General features: G+C 45.5%; 1 protein-coding gene across 1 annotated transcript; it reads right to left on the bottom strand.

Moving 5' to 3' along the window:
- Positions 1 to 92: 92 nt before the first annotated feature.
- On the bottom strand, positions 93 to 11,201 carry LOC149341122 (lysosomal acid glucosylceramidase-like). Its single transcript, XM_089542999.1, has 10 exons — positions 11,060 to 11,201; positions 8,781 to 8,966; positions 8,131 to 8,295; positions 7,363 to 7,496; positions 6,273 to 6,445; positions 4,451 to 4,694; positions 3,763 to 3,987; positions 1,577 to 1,740; positions 788 to 925; positions 93 to 234 (listed from the first exon to the last, which is right to left on the bottom strand). The coding sequence occupies exons 1-10, from the start codon at positions 11,109 to 11,111 to the stop codon at positions 129 to 131; spliced, it is 1,587 nt and encodes a 528-aa protein (XP_089399125.1). The 5' UTR covers positions 11,112 to 11,201; the 3' UTR covers positions 93 to 128.
- Between the last annotated feature and the right edge of the window lie 8,658 nt (positions 11,202 to 19,859).

The following is a 19,859-nucleotide window of genomic DNA, read 5'->3' as shown; positions in this document are numbered from 1 at the left end:
ACGGTGTAGATGCTCCGTCATAAGCGGTAGAGCACAGTGCGACTTTCGGCATCAGAGATACGATGTATAAATATTCGTTCATGTAACAGAAAAAGCAACAAATCCATGACTTTTTATTAGCGCATTATCTACGACTGCCAAATAAACGAAGTTATCGACCTCTCACTGATGACCTTCTGAATGGTACCTGGCCGAGAGGTGTCCTTGATCTCCAGCGTGAGTTTCTTGTCGCCTCTGAAAGATGAGAATGCAGTAGTCAACGTTGTTTGAGCCTTGCAGTTCCATCACTCAAAAGCGATCAGTAGAACATGCTCTATACGGATTGCCCAAAAGTACAAAGGAATGTAAACTCACTTACTTATATATGCTTTTACAGCTGATATACACGCTTTTCTCTTAGTTTACATTCTATAAAGACAGACCTATGAACTCGTCATTACTTATACCTCATACTTCATTCTCATTGTACAACCGTTTGTGCGTAACTTCAACAGAAACTTTTTTTCGCCGGCTCTCATGATGTCCGCCACTGCCTTGTCTGCAGGTACGAAGAATAACGTTTGCGCAGGTTAAGCAAAAGTGAAAGAGACTTCACTTTTAAGACAATGTTTTGCAGCGATGGTGGGCGTCAGGAGGAGCGCACACTCAGACATTTGTATTCAACATTGGTAGATATCATCATCATCATGATATCATATAGGTACGATATACAACGTAAGCTCCGAGGCTTGCGCTGCCGAACGGAAACGGGTGCCTGTCATCCGCAAACATGAGGGCTGCTGCTTACTTGTTCAGGACGATCACAACGACAGCTGAGTCTGGAGTCTTAAAGGTTGCATACTCGAGTTCACTTGCAGACCGGTGTCCAGGAAGTTCGTCGTTCAAACGTGAGTCAATCCTGACGCTGCCTCTCGGAACGAATTTACTGCGGTAAAGAAGAAGACGTATTATGAGATATTAAGTTTTAAAAATCGCTTTCAGTAAGCATATATGACACAAATTTTCTCAGCGATAGCGAGAACAAAGGACTCTAATTTTAAGTCCTGAAGAATATCATCCGTTGCTTCACGATGATTTCTTTCACTTACCCCCCCCCCCCAGTGTTTCCCCGCCATCACCATCCTTTCAAGATCAAACGCATCACATGTCACACTTCAAGTTTTCCTAAATCATTCATACCCAAAACAATTATTTATTGCAACCGGCTGCCTTCCACAATTGCAACTGAAACGAATGCAACATCATTCCGTGAACTTTGAAAAATCAAAGCGATGTCTAGTTTTCTTCTAGTTCTGTTCTGCTCACCGTAATGTGTTTGGGTTTTGTTTTTTCGCTCTGTTTATTACGTTGGTTTTATTTTTTTCATTATGTTCATTTTGCGTTTTCTTATTTCGCCACATTTGACACTTGCTGACGATGAGTTATTGCGCTTTTCTTGTTTTTTTGCTCTGTTACTCATGTTAATGTTCCTTCTTGTAGATTCATGTTAGAATTTTTAACACCCCCTATGTAATACCCTAGTGACGAGGGCTTTTAGGGGTATATTTAAATAAATAACAATAAATGATGAGCATACCTGATGTGACCCAGGGCGTAGTAAGTGGGCTGCTTGTAGAACTCTTGAGCAGAAGCGTTGACAATGATGGGTGAATCAACAAAGTTTTTAGCCCAGTTAGGACCACCTTTTGTGTTTAGGGCTAGGTTCCAGTCCGTCCAACCGCTTACCCAATGATTGAGGTCCTATATGAGAGTGCATTGGAGGGGGAAAATTATGTCAAAGGCATTAGCTCACGACGTAACAATGCCCTCCTTCCCTTTGTGGGACAGCGGGACTCATAAGTCCCATTTTTTTTCATGGTCATGCTTTGCTTTTTGAGCTGAAATCCACTGAATTAATTTAATTTAAATTTCCACTGCAATCTCGTGGATGTCTAAAGATGCTGTTTTAATAGCTATGTTGAATGTAGCAGCGCGCTTACAGCTCATACATGTGTCCCAAACGAACCGTTCCACTTGCGCGCGCTGCGTATTGGTTTCAGCCGACTTTGGCGCTCTGCCCAGCCGGTTCATTACGAACGATGAGTTTCAAAAGTTTTCTTTTTACTGACTAATTCTTAAATATGCTTTATACATCATTTTATTTTGTCCTGCTTGTACTGTTTGCAGAAAAAAAGAAATTTAGCAAAGTCAAGTTCATGAAGCATGTAATGTAATTCATGAAGCATATCCAGTCTAACGTTGTGTGCCGCTAATCGGTGCATGGGAGTTTCATTCTTCTTCATGCACGGAAGTCTCTGTCCATGTAGGAAGTTGCTGAGCTGGTGTTCAGACTCTTGAACGACTTATGTGATAGTGAAATCCCTGCCGACTGCGCAAAGAACGAGGATGATGCAAATCCATCATTAGCGACTCATACGTCCCACTTTTTTCGTGGTTACACTGACTTTTGAGGTGAAAACCGCTCGAATGGATGTCGTTTTAACTTCTACTTCTACCGCGTGGATGTTCAGAGAAGCTTCTTAATGCCTGTTTAGAAGGCAGCTGAGTGGTGGCAGCACATACCTGTGTCTTAATTAAATCGATCCACCAAGATGCAGGTGGTATTCTACAAAAAGCCAAAGAAGTAAGAACACGGTTAACCTGCAAAGCTTCTTGCCTTGCCACGACAGAAAGTAGACAGCGAAAGGCGCCCCCTTGTTCGTTCTCCGAATGTGACAGTGAGAGCATGGATATAGAATGACATTCTTTAGATTTTTCGTCTCTGAAAGTAGGCTTTTGTATGCTCTGCCCTTTGTTGCTTGTATGCCCACAGCAATTTCACATCACAAAATAAAACTACTTTTTTTTCTTAAGCGGGTGTGCTTCAGTGGTCAGCGGGACACATATGTCCTACTTTCTCAAACGCACTCATGGCGCAGTGGGACTCCTATGTCCCACTTTTATCTCGAAAACCGCTAACTCTAGAGAACTCATATTTGCATATTTCACAAGAAGCTGATAAGAACGCCAATGCACGCCCGCCCTGAATAGCGGGCGTGCATTGCTCACAACTTCATGCCTCATAAAGGGATAGGGGATAGCCTACTTGGCGAGAAGCGGCATTGAAATGCTAATGGCCAATGGAAAGCTCATCTTCAGCGATACAGCGTGCTTCATCAGCGTGGTGTCTGCTGAAGACTCTTTCAAAAGCAGTAGTAGCCGTGGAGAGGCGGGGTTAAAATTTACTCCCACGGCGTTGGCCTCTGTGGCACTCGGTTGACATTTATATGCGTCTCACAGTATCTACGCAAGGAAGAAAGTTTTCTTATGATGAGCCCCTGTTCAAAAAACTTTACTGCTGTCTACAGTAACTTAATGAACGTCATTTATTTCCACACTTTGGGCAGTTACTAGCTTCACGCTTGCAGCCGAGCACACAAAAGGGAGTGCTCTCTTTTAGAACTGGTATATTTCACTAAGTGCTGTCATTGTCAGTTCCAAACAAAACAAAAGAACAAGGCCTCATACTGACTGTTCTCACATGGAACGAACAAAAAAATATTGGTTATTGGAGTGCGGGAAAAAAAGACACTCTTTCGTGTTGATAAGGCTAGGCGCAAATCTGGTCACACTCTGCTGATCCAAAGGTCAGGTCATCTTTCACAAAATTCGCTCAACTGTAGTACTTCCTTCTGCTCAAGCCTCCTAAACGCACGTTGCCACTTTGTTTGGGCTCGTAGCAGTATATGCAAAGATTGTACTTCTCGGTAAACAAAGCCTTACCTGTAGTATGTCGCTGGCGTACTGCTCGGCTCGTTCCCAGCTTCCCAGGATGACCTTATCTTTGTCCATAAAGGAGTAGCCAGCACAGGCTTCGGTGCCGAGAAGGAACTTGTCCGGGTATCTTTCATGGACCTTGTCCACGACCCAGGGGCCGACAAAGCTGTTCATGTACCAGTGGAGCGCTACTCCGTGAACGTATTTGGAAGCTTCAGCATCTCCAAATACCTGCGCAGTGACGATAACGCTGATGTGAGACATTACTAGTTTTAACTTCGCAATAGGGCGTACCGTTAGGCTTAATCAGAAACACCATTACAGCTAGGAGGCTGAAAGAGGTGGATTGGTACGAATCCCAGCCATGACAGAAAAAAAAAATTCAGGGTGGGCACACAGGTGGTTTAGTAATTGAGTAAATTATTCGAACCTTGATTTATTCACTACTTTTCTCACTTACTGCTCATGGATGGTTGGATGTCTTGGGATGTCGATGCTTCAACCATAACGAGATGCGAGAAAACTTAGAATGCAATAGCGCTCATACGTAGACACTGAATTCTTCACTGCCTTCGCAGTTATATGGCTCTTGTCTACGTGTTTAAAACTACTGGATGCACCTGCGCTTCTCCTCTTTATTTTGACTGAGAAGTGGTAGGCAGTATCAGAGTGATTGCGGCAACACTGTGCTCACCACGTCCGCCCAGTGAGGAAGAACGATGCGGTTATCGTCTAAGACCATAATCTGCAGCTTGTCCGGGCCGTGTCCAGCCTCAGCCAGTGCCGGCCCCAGATCAAACTTGATGAAGTCTCTTTGCGTGGCCGGCGTGAAGCCCAAGGTCTGCCAGGGGAATTCCGGTACGAAGCCCGTCGTGGGCTCATTCTGAGTCGTCAGAGCCCAGATGGGAACGCCGTGACGTTCATACTCTTGCACGAACCTAAAAAAACACGAGAGAGCTACCGGATATATCCAGGTCATCAATGCACTTGCAGGTGTTTGCGACTCCTTAACCACGCCCAACGTTTACCAGTCGGAATTCAAGCGGAGCAGATCAAGGAAGTGGCGAGGACGCAGAACAGTTCGTACAGTGAAGTGTTCAACGTGACGTCAAAAGAGCACTTGTGCGGGGGACAGTGTTACAGACCGCACCGGTATGAAAAGACTGAAAAGTTTTATAGTGTGCAGAGTAGCATTCCAAATGTTGCGGTTTGTCAAACGACCGACTGGAGGCATATCTTTGCTTATATCACCATGTAACCGTTCACCGCACGGGCATTCAATGTGACTTTCACAAGACTGTTCGAACGCACGTCTTTGTAAAATCAATTCGTCAGTTGCTGGTGCGCCTTTCCTGCGCCTTGAAAACGGAAAGCAGGAAAACGGAAAAAAACAATCATTTACGCGTGAGGACGTTGTACGAAGAGCGGTTTGGAAATCGGGGGTGAGGTTCAAAGAGCTTCTCATTCGCATAACTCCGGTTGCTAACTGTGGACAGCATTTCTTGTTGGCAGTCGCCATTGGGTATCGTTTCGCTCGCCACTACTTATGATTGTGCGGCCTTCGCATGGTGGCTTGCAGCAAGGTAGATTTAGAAAAAAAAAAGAATTGCGGAAACCGCTCCAGTCTTTTACTTACTAAGCGGCATTTTAGCGGTTGTCTTAAAAAATCAGACCGATGGCGCCAAATGCCTATAGTTCCTCTATGATAACTCAACGATATTTGCTTATCTTGCATGTCTATGCTGCACATGTTACACCGTACATGCCACGCTACACAAGTCGTAGTCTGCGTGTATGGGAACTGCACATTTAATTTTGAAGGGTGTGTTTCGCGCGAATGTGTCACTGGTTTGCTTCTTTCGTTCATCTCATCTTTTCATAACAATTAACTTTCCTCTTTATCATCATGAAAATAAACAGAGACCTTGAACCCCTTGCAGGACAAAGGCTCCCCCCTGTCCCCGCCAAAACCTCCGATTGGTCATGTCCTTAAGTAGCTGTGACCATAAAATCTGGAAAAAATTCTTCTTTCATTCTCTGCCGCACCTGGCTGAGTTTTACTTCCCTGGGAATCTGATATACTGACTGACACTCGGGTATTTGATCTGCTTGTTACATGTGCCACTAATGTTGATTTCCTCCTTTTTACTACCACTAACCTACCTTAATTTCAAGTTCGTTATTTAATCTACGCTGGCCGCCTCTTCCAAACTCAATGCTGACCATATCATTTTTTTTTTCCATGCCTCGGTGCTCTGTTCTCGATTTATTTTCAAGTGTTTTTCCTTTGTGTCTATGCGCGATACCGTGATGCAGGTTGCAGACAGGCACTGGCATAGAAAGATTCCCGTCTACAGAGCTTCAAACGCTTGCTAATCTGAGGAAATGTCGTGGAACTAACTTTATGAGCGCTTGCGCTCTAACTGCTGTCAAGTAGGCCTGGCCCTCTGACTTCGCCAGAAACGAATGAACTTCATGCGACAAAAGCTTTTGGGGTTCATCAGTGCATACGGTACCTTACGTAGTACTTGGCCCAGGACTTGTAGTAGGGGCCTCCAGGCTCACCCTTGAGGACTCCCCTTCCCTCCAGCCTGTTGCTGGTCTTCATCCATGCGGGGCTGCTCCACGAACTTCCGAAGAACCAGATGGGATCGCTCGACAGAGACATGGCCTTCTTGATGTACGGGATCTGCGAAGTGCTTCAAATGAATTTTGCCGCCAAGATGTTTTCTATGCAAAGATTAAAGCCGGAGCAATTTATCCCCCCCCCCCCCCCCTACTTGCAAACCAGCTAAGCATCTACACCTGTTCATGCTTTGCCTTTTCAGACTTTCACCTTTACTTGGCTGAACTGCCTCGAAGCACCTGATAACCTAGTGATCATGCGATAGTATAGCGATTATATAGCAAAGAAAAATAATCTTTAACCCAATGATTGATAACTTCCCCTGAAGCTGGAGTAACGACACAAGAATGCACGGTGTTCGTTTGTTTGCACTGTAATTCCGGAAGGATACGGCGTTAGTCAAAAGGATGGTTGACTTCCAAATACATCCAAGTATGTCGACCCTAAGGCAGCCTGAATGTGTTTTTTCCAAAGTTTACGTTGTGCTTATTGCGAACAATAGCAGATGGCCATTTGGTTTTAATTTTAATGGATGACCTACCAATTATACCACCCATTTTTCATAATCATAAGAAGATATTACCTGCGCCTAAACCTTCGGCACCATCCAAATCCAAAAAAAAAAAACATAAAATAGAGAGTTATAGTTCACCTTGAGACGCATTCCTCAACTTGCCACTCTATACCTTGGGAGAAAGGGGAAGGCATATTGTTCGAAGGGCTGCCAACGGGAAAAGAAAGGAGGTGCCAATTTCTATAGTCGCGTCTCCCGCAAACAAGTTAACACCGCAGAAGTAAGACACGCCAGCGTAATAGTAGAACCCTCATGCAATGGAGAGACTTGCGACCACGTGGCAAGAGCACGAGCGTGATGTAATTAATGAGTTGCCTGTCGTGCAGTAAAAAGGAATGAATGTTACAGATCAGTGCAATGACATCATTAACCAATGAGCGCTGAGTCTCTGCCGTCTTGCCAGTACCTTGAGATCAAAGTCTTCTGTAGCAAGCGTGAAATTCGACAGGTTGAAGTCTCCAGGCGAGTCATCGTAGGTGTACTTTCGCGCCGAGAAGTCGCAGCTTGCCAAAGGAATCCTTCCTATGGTATATCCAAGCCCTGTCGCCAGAAGGCAATATTACGTATTTGTGATATGCTTATGAAACAATCATAAACAGTTTATGAACGCGTTGTTTTTTGCAACGCCATGTAGTAGCATGAGGGTGCCATCCACAAAAAGAAGCGATTAAAGAGGAGCAACAGTAAGCGGACAAAATGCAGCACACATTAATACCTACAAGTCTAATGGGGGGACATGATTTTCATGTTCTTTGTGGCTTTCCGAAGTTGGATCTTCTGCTTTACTGAGTGGTACGATCAGATCTTGTTCACTTGTTTGTGAGCTTTTGTGACAAGCAGTAGCCATTAGTCATCTCTAGAAAGCAGAGATCTAGTTATAAATGCAACTTTAATAATTTTTGATTTTGATAATGGATGATAGCTTGAGTGTTTCAGATAAATTGGGAAAAGGCTCAATGGCTAACGAGGACTAGCGTGCAGTCACATATTATGTAACGAAAAATGTACGAAGAAAGTTAAAAGAAAAGAAAACAGAAGCCAAGCCATCGACGAAAACCCATATACACTAAGCGCACAACCTTATATTCAACTGTTGATGATGACGTCAAATGAATGAGAGACCGCAGACAATATTTATCTTTCGCAGATCAGATCAATGCATCATATAGATTACCCTGTTTTGAATAGTACGACCTCATGATGTCATCCTGCATGTTGCTCGGAAGTGACTTCACGTTAATTCCAGTGGCATCGGTGAAAGCACCGCCAAAGCCAAACACCTTCTGGTACGTCTTCGAGGAGTTGACGACAAGCAGTGACGTGTCGTTGCTTACGGAACCTGTGAAAAGGCGAAACAATAAACTATTCAAGCGTACAGCGCATGAACGGTTCAGAATCTACAATTAACAGCCGGGTCCAAACATCGGACTCAGCCATTTTTGATCGGCATAGTCTGAAAAAAAAATTCTTCGATGAAACTGTGTAGCTCACAACTATAGGCGTGCAATACAAAGCTAAACTGTCACCAAAAGAGCCGTTTAAAAGCTATAAAAGACCATAAGCATAACGGTCATAAGCATAATGAGAATCAGCATGGCCCTAAATGTATGCACTGCAGCCACGAGTGGCGCAGAAACAGCAAAAAAAAAATGCCTGACTAACTTGTGTTTTTACAATAATTAAGTAAGCAAGTGTGAAAGATACTATGTAAAAATAGAAGAACGAGGCTTCAGTATTTTTTTCAGCCAAACGACAAGTACATGCAAATTGGTGCAGTACGAGTCTGGAAACGAGACGCAACACTATATACTCAAAAAAACTGACCAGATACTCCACTGAAAGGAATAGTGGTCTTGTCGAACCGAAGGCCGGCCTTATTACTCTCGAAGACAACGGCTGATCCGCTGGGTAGCGGACCAATGTCGCCCACATAGTCGCAGTACGTGGCATTGCAGACGCACACAACGCTGCCTCGGCCATAGCCCCTGCGCTGGCATTCAAGGGCTGCGCCTGTGGTTGGGAAGGCGGACTCTTTAGTACTTCACTGAAAACCAACACATTACTCAAAGGCAAAAACCGTTATTACCTGGCCACCCTCAGACGAGAGCAAATACTCTTTTTAGATGTCTGCACACAAATCACTCGTTTTAACTTAAACATATTCAGGATCCTCCGCCCGTACTGGCTGAAGCTTATTTGTACTGAATAATAAAGGCAGAATTTTTCATTATAATCACGGACACTTACACGAAGAAGCCCATTTTTTGGCACTTTTGGGGGCACATCACTAATCGTTATGGTATACAGTGGCGAATAAAAGAATGGCACCAATGACCGGCGACGGGCGCGGCGCCGTCATAAAAAGAATTATTTGCAGGCGATGGCTCTCTCCTCAACCGCCCACAACTACAGAGGGAACGGCCTGACCCTCTCATTATCGGTGTATTTGTGAACCCTGCAGCGCCGCGAGTTGCGATTACCCTGTTCTGATGACTGGTCACTTGTCCTATTTCTTTTTATTTGCGATTGTACGATCGCGCGTGTACTGAAGGCCCGGAAGAGCATCTTGGCTTAGCCCATTAATATTACATGTTATATAGCGCTGTAAAAAAAAGAATTACATAACTCTCCAGCTGCACGTCAAAATCCGGGTATTAAAAACCTCGGAAACATGACCGAAGGGGCCGAGAAAGCGAGTTCGTTAGATTCAATAATTCCTTGAAATAATAGGTTTGTTCGTTTCAATTGACGTTTTACTTATGGCGGCTGAGTAAGCGAGAAATTTCTAATGGTTAACGATGGTTTCTTTTGCAACGTAGACCTCGTTCTGCATTCTGTCAGAAAAGCCGGCGTCCGTCCGTGTCACGAAAAAAGCGGATGGCCCACCTGCCGCGGTGGGCCATGTTGATTGGTCGAGAGAGGTCACGTGATCTTGTGTCGTCATCACAACCTGCCCAACTGATTGTGAGCAACCTGCCTAATTTGGCAGGTGGCAATTTAATTAATTGTGGTCGATGCTATCATAAAGTGCACTTAAAGGCAGGTTAAGCGTCGGCGTGGTCGATGCTTTCATAAAGTGCACTTAAAGGCAGGTTAAGCGTCGGCTATGTTTTTTCAGAAACCACAACTTCGGCGTATCTCATAGAACGCGCGCGAATTGGGGACGTTAAAACTACATAACATGCCATACCAATGCCACGAATACGGAGAATAATCATTGGTAAAGGTTTAGAAACCAGGTGGTGAGAGTGCGGTGCCCAAAAACGATCAGCTGTGGACTAAATTTGCACCTTATTCACTGTTGCTTTACCCGCCGCGGTGGCTCAGTGGTAAGGCGCCCGTCTACCGAGCCGGAGTACCCGGGTTCGAACCCGACCGCGGCGGCCGCGTTTCGATGGAGGCGAAGCGCAAAAGGCACCCGTGTGCTGTGCGATGTCAGTGCACGTTAAAGGTCCCCAGGTGGTCGAAATTATTCCGGAGACCTCCACTACGGCACCTCTTTCTCTCTTTCTTCTTTCACTCCTACCTTCCTCCCTTTTCTTACGGCGCGGTTCAGGTGTCCGCCGAGATATGTGAGACAGATACTGCGCCATTTCCTTTCCTAAAAAACCAATTGACCAATTTACCAATTTATCACTGTTGCTTACTGCTTGAGCGCCCTATAGTTAAGTGCGCTGCAGACTGCACGCACGCACGCACGCACGCACACGCACGCACGCGCGCGCGCACACACACACACGCACACGCGCGCGCACGCACACAGAAAAAAGATGAGCCCAAAACAAGATATGTGAGACATACTGCGCCATTTCCCTTCCTCAAAAACCAATTTGCCAATTTACCCAAAAGAGGAGGGCTCTCCGGTCCACAGGAGTACCGTGGGTACACAAACACATACACAAGAACACAGATTTAAGTCGCAGTGGTCATTGACTGAAAACGCGGATCAGACAAGGGCATGCTACTCAACGTATAGATATTGCTGCTTTGCTGCGGCATACTTTCGATCGTTGTTTTTTGCAAAGCAGTATATTTTTCGGTGCTTTTCACACTTGTTGCGCTCTGGCTTTCCTCGGGTTCTCAGGAGTGATGCACTGACTCACCTGATATTAGCGCAGCAAGTGCAGCGGCTACGATGAGGATACTCTTGTCCATACGTCACGACGCTTCCAGAGGGGAGTCTCGAAAGCGAACAGCCGAGTCTGCTTGAACGGAACCATGTGCCCAGAGAAGTCTTCCCTTATCCTACATTCGAAAGGCCATGCAAACGAGGTGATAAGATTACACTTCGCCCCGACTTGGCCTTATCTTCGCTCTTTGGAAGTAAAACCAGAGATTAGTGTTTCTTACGTTGCTATCAGTCAAAACAAAGTTAAAACGAATTCTGGCTTACCTGCATAGGGGTGTGTATGGCTGCTCGGACACCTGAAAGAAAAAAAAAACGATTCCCGCTCTGAGAGCGGCATCGTGGTATTAACTGCGAGCAGCTCTAAGGTATGAAATGCTCTATTCCGCGTGCGCGACCGTTGTAGAAAACGCAGCGTTAAGCAGAGCCCTGCAGCAGTGACGGGGACGAGGCCTTCATGAGAAAAAGAACGACAACTTTCTTGCCAAAAGAGAACACCGGTACGCCCTCCCACAACAAATATCAGCGAAATGGAAGCTGGGTGACCTTGAGTAGCGTTATTAGTTCTCTATCGGGTGCAGCAAGTACGTCCAGAAAAAGGCTATAAGCGCAGGAAGATAATTTCGAACCTTATAATCGTAGCTGCGCGAATTCCGACCAATCACTAGAGTGCATGTATGCCTCGCTTTTAATTTGAGGACACCAACAGCGATCGCGACGCCTCCCGATTGTCGGCTGACCCCCAGTGTGGGAGTACCGCTGGACGCCTTGAAAACAACACCCATCTCACTCAGAATAAACATCTCTCTGAGTGGTAATGGGGGGTGTTGAGAGAGCGTGACAGAAGAGAGAGGGCAGAGAGAACAGATTGCGCACTACTACCTGGGGAGTGCCCAATCTGTTTGCCGGAATGGCTTCAAGCGTTCAACCAACTTGTTTTCATGCCTGTGGTTACGTCACAAACCAATCGCAGACTGCAAATGCTCCTGAGTTGAACGCCACGGCGGAGACAGCACTCAAGTCATTATCGGTCGGGCTAAAAATAGGCTCCTGACGGTCGGTGTTTGCTGCTGCTATTGCTGCTAAAAACCGAAAGGTGCTTCACTCCATCTACATGTAGTTTCGCATAAATAATAGCTAATCGCCGACTTGCTATACTTCACGTAACAGGAGCTTTGCTAATTTTTATGGGGTAATCAAACTTAAACGAAATTACTAGAGATGTGTTTGGCGTTTTTGTAAGTTCGGTATGCAATAAAGAAATATTGTCACGTAGTGGTCCTCTTTGGTTATGGACACCACATTGGCCCAATCTGTACATATGTTATAGTGTAAATAGGTCACCTGTATATTGTACCTCTCTCCCCACTGTTCTTTCGGCCTGTCCCCTCACCTCTTTCACTTCAATTCTGCAGTCGACCTGCTATCCCTTTGTTTTGCTCAGCCCCAGATCAGGTGCTTCCCACAGCGATGGCATATGCTGGGGCTAGCAAAAATCTTGTCCATCCCTTTATTATTATTTTTAGATAAACCATCGCTACTACTACTACTACGACGTAGTGGTGACGGCAGTCCGGGGAACAGGAAGACAGCGAAAAGGCTTAAAAAAACTGTTTATTGGGGCATATCTGCGCCCACAAAGAAGTGAATGACTCGGCGGCGGCGAAAGCAACAGGCATGCTCGGCGGTCGTCGAACAGAATGTCTGCAGCTCTTGGCCGCGCTCAATGATAAATTGATAAAGTGGCCTGCCTGCGGCTTTCAGCGTCAAAGAACAAACCGTACAAAGAAGCGCGGCAATATCAACGACGCGCGAATTAAAGTCAGTTGGTGTGTGTCCAGACTTTGTGTAGCTTTTCCATATATTGTAGCGGCTTGCTGGGGCTGACCCAGCCATGACAAAAAAAATTGTAGGGGACGCTGAAGCTCTGTCATGAGCATAGAGTTTCTTACTATTACTTAGAGGGAAAGCTGGCGCCCCGTCTATGGGAGTTTGCATGGAGACCCCACGTGACCACTTCAGCCACCATGGTCGCTCAAAGCATCATGGGGCGGTGAGCTACCGACTGCATAACTACAACTTTTGGTCAAAAAATAATAGAAAAATAAAGCTGCTCGATTACTACGAATGTCCTAACATTCAATATCTTGTCTGTAAATTGCAACAAACGAGCAGAAAAGCATGTAAATGCAGTTTGCCCAAAATAAGAGACGGCTACCTTTCCTATTGGCCAAGTAATGAACACTGCAAAAACTAATATTTCGTGATTAACAGGCGCATTTTTAAAAGAAATTATGTTTTAAAAAAAATGTTGTTGCTTAGATACTTTAAGAGGTTTTTTAATGGCATTTCGGAAAAGTGAAACCTTTTATTGGCGTCGTGTGTCGTTGCGTTTTCACTACTATGGCTTTCGCACACTGCTTTCGCGCGAGTCGTCTGCGCACACACAAACAGCGTTTTCGGAATGAAACATCTCAGTAGTGCCACTCCGTGTTCGCGAAAAAAATACGACTGTCTCGCAACAAGTAGCTCACCGCCACATAATGCTTTGAGCGTCCATGGTGGCTAAAGTGCAGCGTCGCCAGCTTTCCCTCTAGGTAAGAGTAAGAAACTCTATGGCCATGAGGGTATGACTCCATAGCGTAGTAGATTAATTCCCATATATACAGGAGGTCATTCTCCACTTCACATTCATAGATCCCTGGGAGTCCTCTTACCCCTCCTGGCGCAGTGGTGCGGCGCTTAACGCCACTGTCCTGCGATGGCAGGTGCTCCCACCGGTGGGCTTTGTGCGACCCAGGTTGCTCTTCCCGCGCGACCAACCATTAATATAACTGTCAACAGCCTGGGTGGCCAGTTTTCTCACTATCCGTTGGCAGGCTGTGATGACGCTGCAAGATCACATTAACTAGGTGGCCCACCCTCTCCCAGACTGCCTCCCAGACTGCTCTCTGGGGACCACCTCGCACGCAATGCTGACGACACCGACAGCGAATTTTCTGGTTGGCGGGGCCTTTAGCGCCTTCTAGCTGAAAGTCTAGCTTTCTTAGTATGTCTCTCCTTCTTTTGCCCACGCTGCTCGACAGGGACAGTGCAGGCGTGAGCTGTGTTTGCTCGACGGCTGTAGTTGATTTCCCACTCACTCACTCACTCACTCACTCACTCACTCACTCACTCACTCACTCACTCACTCACTCACTCACTCACTCACTCACTCACTCACTCACTCACTCACCTCACTCACCTCACTCACCTCACTCACTCACCTCACTCACTCACCTCACTCACCTCACTCACTCACTCACTCACCTCACCTCACCTCACCTCACCTCATCTTACCTCACTCACTCACTCACTCACTCACTCACTCACTCACTCACTCACTCACTCTTTCTCTCTCTCACACACACATACGCACACACACACGGACGGGCGCGGCCGCGCACGCTCACATACACGCACTTTTGGTTTATATCAATGCTTTCGAGGATAAGCTAGCAAAACGAGAGATATTTTATCGTTATAACATTATCACCACCATGAACCAGGTTAGGCGCACTGCAGACACAGGCTTCTTCGTCCGACCAAACCCTTTTGTTGCACAACAGAGGCAAGAAAAGAGAGTAGTTTTTTAGTTGTGTCAGCTGGCAAAATGTTTTTTCAAGAGAAATGCGGCGGTCACTACGCTAGCGCCGCCAAGCGACAACCACAGAATTGAGGCAGAAATAAGGTAAGGCGTCAGCGGTGAGGCTGCTCTACAGCAGCTGCATCCCCGCCATAGCAATAAAGAGGCAAGGCAAGCCAGCATAGGACAAATCGATGCGCTAAAAACACCATTTCAACGCGTCTAGAGAAACGTTCCGAGCTGCAGCAAAATATATACGGTGAAATAGATTCATTTAACATCAGTCTGAGTGTGGCCGTTTGGCTAGGATCGGGAATAACTCGTTGAGGCGTACAGATAGATATTCATACTGTAAAGAAGAAGACGCACACTCCTGGCAAAAGACGAAGCTGGCCCTGATCTTCAGCCGCATTGCTGGAATCTCATCGACTGTCTTGCTAAAGCTTACAATATGTTCTTTTTTATGCTTCATTACATTTTGAATTAATCACTTATTCATTTTTTTCTCTTTCTCTCTCAGCAGGTCGGTGAGAGCTTCACAAGCTGCATCGAACATGTCCTCAACCTATGCAAACCTGACAAGATTAAACACATCCTGAAGGGTATTGACGACGACACCTTTCAGATGCTGTTAGCGCGCGACTTGCGCACCGTTGCTGAAGTCGTCACCCTGTGCCAAAGCTTCAAAAGCTGCGCGAGCAGAGGCTTCTGACTCTTCAGCATCCCCGACAGGTTGAGTCGCTTGCTGGGCTGACGCCAGCAGCTGACACCTCTTTGATGCGGCAGATAATCAGACTTTGTTTGTGACGAAGTATGCGCCTTCTTCTTTGCAATATTGTTTACTTTCCCCGTTGGAAGTCTTCTCCATATTGCAGCAGTTTCCAGAGACATGGCTTTTCGTATTTCGGTGAAGAATGTGCTTTACGCAGATATATGTGCCCCTTTTCGAGCCTGCGAAATGCTATGTCCGGCGGCTTCTCAGCGACGCGGAAAGCACTGCCCGCTGTCCTTCGTAACAGACGTTTCTTACGAGAGACATGTTGCTTCATACGTAGATGTCATGCAGAAAGAGTCCTTGCAACCCATATTGCGCTAGTATCCTTTGTTCAATGGAAGAAAAGCAGCAGTCTTTTTTTTTTTTTTGGTGTTGTTGCGCATTTATTGCGTCCATTCGGCCTAGGGAGAGCCTTCGCTGCTTGAGAAAGTTCTGTAGCAATCGAGCACAAAGGGCAGGTGTGGGTTCCGTTCTCGCAATTTTATTATTTACAGCTCGTCTCTTTCTCCTCGCATGGGCGCAGTGATGTTGGGCGTCAGAACGGCACCCCGTTGTACATGTTCCGCGCAACTTTCTCAGTCTTCCTGGATTTTATAGCCTGCAAAGCGTATTTACATAGGTAAGGCCTACTTTGCAGTATTTGGCACCATTCCAGCTCTTACGTTCCGAAAGTCGTGCTAATAGAGGGCTGAAAAATAATCCTAACTATAACCTAAGCACACTGAATGCAATAATGGTAGGATACCACTGTGACACCATCGAGAATGCCGGTTTCTGGTAGCATAGAATTGCCACGTTTTCTTCTTAACTTCTAGGCACTAGTTTGTTAGTCTTTTTGCGTCTTAATTGCATGCCTCTTGTCACTTGTGTTCGGCAGCCAGCGGTAAAGAAATGTGATTAGTGAACAAAAAAGTGCCTTCAAATCCTAGATGTCTCCATTTGTTTGTATGGCACGATGAGGCACGCCAGCCTTGCATATCCTGCCGCAAAAACAACATGTATATAGCCTAGCTGTAGTTTCCTTCCTTGCCTCCGATGCTAGGCGTTGCAGAATGTATAACATAGGAACTTGCACGTTTTTGCTCACCTTTTCTTACCCTCTCTTTTGGAATGTGGCCTTTTAATTTTATTAATCTGTAACTATTTCTACTTATTATTATGTATACGAGTACCTCCAATCTATACACATTGTAGAGGGGAGCGATTACAGGTGTACAAACAAGGAAAGGTTAGCGTTGAACCATAGCATTAATCACTAAGTCATACGGCTAGGTTAAACAGCGTTTGGTTTGGTTTATGGGGTTTAACGTCCCAAAGCGACTAAGGCTATGAGAGACGCCGTAGTGGAGGGCTCCGGAAATTTTGACCATCTGGGGTTCTTTAACGTGCACTGACATCGCACAGGTTAAACAGTATAGAGAATTATCTAGGGGGTAAGAAACAAGCACTAACTTAGATTACCTCTGTTGATCAGGGGAGGTGGTTCCAGCCATGGGGAGACCTGGGGATAAAAGAACGCTTGCTTCGTTTAGTTCCTAGCAGCAGGTGACTGCTTTATGCGAATGGTCGGCTTATGCGGAAACATTTTGAGAGTCTGACAAATGATGAAGTATGGTAGCAAAGATTTTACGGAACAAACATAAAGAGGAGAAATTACAGCAAGCAAGATGCAATAAATATGAAGAGTTTTTTTTTATTATTAAACTGTAACTTGTGTTTGACTAAAGACAAAAGGGATGAAGTGGAAAGCGTGATTTTAAAGCAGTTAAGTGCTTGATTGGGTTGTCGGTTCCTACTCTCATATGGCTGAGGGTTGTTCGAGTTTGGAACGATGGGTTGTAGTGTACACGAGAAATCTTGATAAAAAGCTTATGAATAATGTGTCTACACATGCGACTGGCATTACTGATTACGCTCCCAACCAGGTGCATTAGGTTGCAGATGAATTAAAGTGTGCCCTAACGTAGCGGCAAGAAGGTGCAGGCACTAGAATGGTGCGATTACGAAGTAAGTGGCAGGAAGAAGCGAATTTGGGAAGCGTGTAAAAAACCCGTATTTTCAAGTCTTGATTTCCATCTTCTATGGCATTTCGTTAGCCAGAGATTTGGTAGATGCTATTTTGTATGTCATTTGTGTTTCTCTCATAGAAAAATACAAAGTCATAAGTGAACAGGCATGTAGTGAAAGAACAATACAGTGGGGCCACTAATTAACATATCCGCCGCGGCGGCTCAGTGGTTACGGCGCTCGGCTGCTGGCCCGAAAGACGCGGGTTCGATCCCGGCCGCGGCGGCTGAATTTTAATGAAGGCGAAATTCTAGAGGCCCGTGTACTGTGCGATGTCAGTGCACGTTAAAGAACCCCAGGTGGTCGAAATTTCCGGAGCCCTTCACTACGGGGTCCCTCAGAGCCTGAGCCGCTTTGGGACGTTAAACCCCGATAAACCAAATAAACCAAGCTAATTAACATAAGTTAGAACCATTAGGCACCACGATACCGATCCATGTGCTACGCCAAAGTAAACAACATTTCATGAACAGTTATCATTGTTTGTGGTCTTGAGCTGTTCACTTCTGTAGAAAAAAGCGTTCCAAAAGATTAAAAGAATAGCGGTCAATGTATCCGCTTAAGGAACGTTAACATGGCTTCCTTACTGTTGGAACAGCTTTGAGAGGTCAAGAAATACGCTCGCTTAGTCAACTGATGCTGCTATCAGTTAATCGCAGGGAGAGGTTTTGCGAAATCCATGCTGCGCATTTGCAAAGAAGGACTGTGACTCAAAAGCTTGCAGTGCGAACGAATAAATGACAAAGGTAGTAAAAATGTATAGCCAGTAAGTGCGATTTTTCTGTGCACTCTTTTTTTTTTTTGCCTCATAATGCAATCATGTGACACAGAACAGCACGAAAAGAAGGGATTTTCACAATTCAATTTCTGAGAAGTTCTAAAAATGTTTTGCTTTCGTTCAACTGAACAAATGCTGAAAACAGCTGTTCTTCTTCGAGGGTGAGTATAACATGGGTGAACGCGGAGACTTACTCCTCCCAGTTCCAGTTCGCTCTGGCTGTGACGATCTGGTGCGCAGGGAAAGGAGGTCGAGTAGGAGAGGACAGCTAACAGGTCACAGCACCGTAGAAGTCTAACGTGGTCAACCCCCATCAAAATCAAAGAATTTCTCCTCATTTCACCCATTGCCCCAAGATCCATCGGAGCTCCATTCCCAGGGGAAGATAGTTCGTTTAGAAACTGTTCACGCACGTTTGACAAGAATAAGTATCTTCATTGCCGTTGATACACCCCACAGATCACCTCCAGCCTGCCGGCAGCCAAGACTCCTTTTGATAACAAACTGGCATGGATAAATGCCCACTCATCGCCGTTGTCACGCTAGCGGCCCTTACATCAGGTAAGCTATCGTCATCGGATCAAAAACTGGTTAAGACAGAGCATAAGTCGTGCTAGCTATCGCGGTTAACATGAACTACTCTGCAACAACGAAGATTGAGTATGTGAGAGGCAAGAGTGACCACAATGTGCAAACAAGTTAAGAAATGCCGACGCACAGATTGATGTCAACATTTGAAAGCTCTAGGGCGATGGCACTTATGCAAGGTGTGATCTTTTCAGAAGAATTGTTTTTAATCGTTCATCTAAAGATCCTCCCACGCGTCTCTTTCTACCTTTGGCAGCAAAACACCCGCTTCTTAGCAAGGTTAGGATCAGATTCTTCAAATCCAGTACAAAAAAAAAATGCACAGGGACACCTAATTATGTCATGTGTTGGCAATACAATAGCTTTTGTTGATGCCTTTACATCTAGTTTCGTGCCTTTCTTTTAAGGTGGCGTTTGCGAACCCCTACATGTGTGTCTGCGCACAAACATCTCTTAGGATCATAAAGCTAGTGGTTGCATGTTTCCCCGAAGGTGTATACAGGTGGCGACACGGACGCAGTGAAGATATATCGAAACGTATAGCTGTCACTTCCGACCTGGTGACGTCACATCCGGTCCTGAGGTTTATGTTGACGAGGCAGCAGTTTTCCCCCCCACTGAGGTTCTATGCTATCGCATTTAAACCGAATCAGGTGAAGTCGTCGCCAGCTGTAATGCTCATCTTCAAGTGTTATTTTCATTGTGCCATTACAGTATACCTTCACGAGAAGAATACGGAGAATGCAGAGAATCGGAACAATATCTGGAGCGCGAAAGACTTTCGTACCGCACCGTATTACACTTAAGTTTGAAGAGCATCTCCTCTTGTGTGCTTAAAAGGCCGCGTTTATTCTGAACGCTCTGCATATGCGGCGTAAACGAGTCCTTCAAGAAAAAAAAAACGTGTTAAGAAAAGAAATACAGATTTGGTCCAAGAAAACCCG

This window comes from Amblyomma mixtum, chromosome 5 (genome assembly GCF_055824585.1).
Source record: "Amblyomma mixtum isolate Tamu chromosome 5, ASM5582458v1, whole genome shotgun sequence".
NCBI classification, from domain to species: Eukaryota; Metazoa; Arthropoda; class Arachnida; order Ixodida; family Ixodidae; genus Amblyomma; species Amblyomma mixtum.
This window is presented reverse-complemented; position numbering and strand designations above follow the sequence as displayed.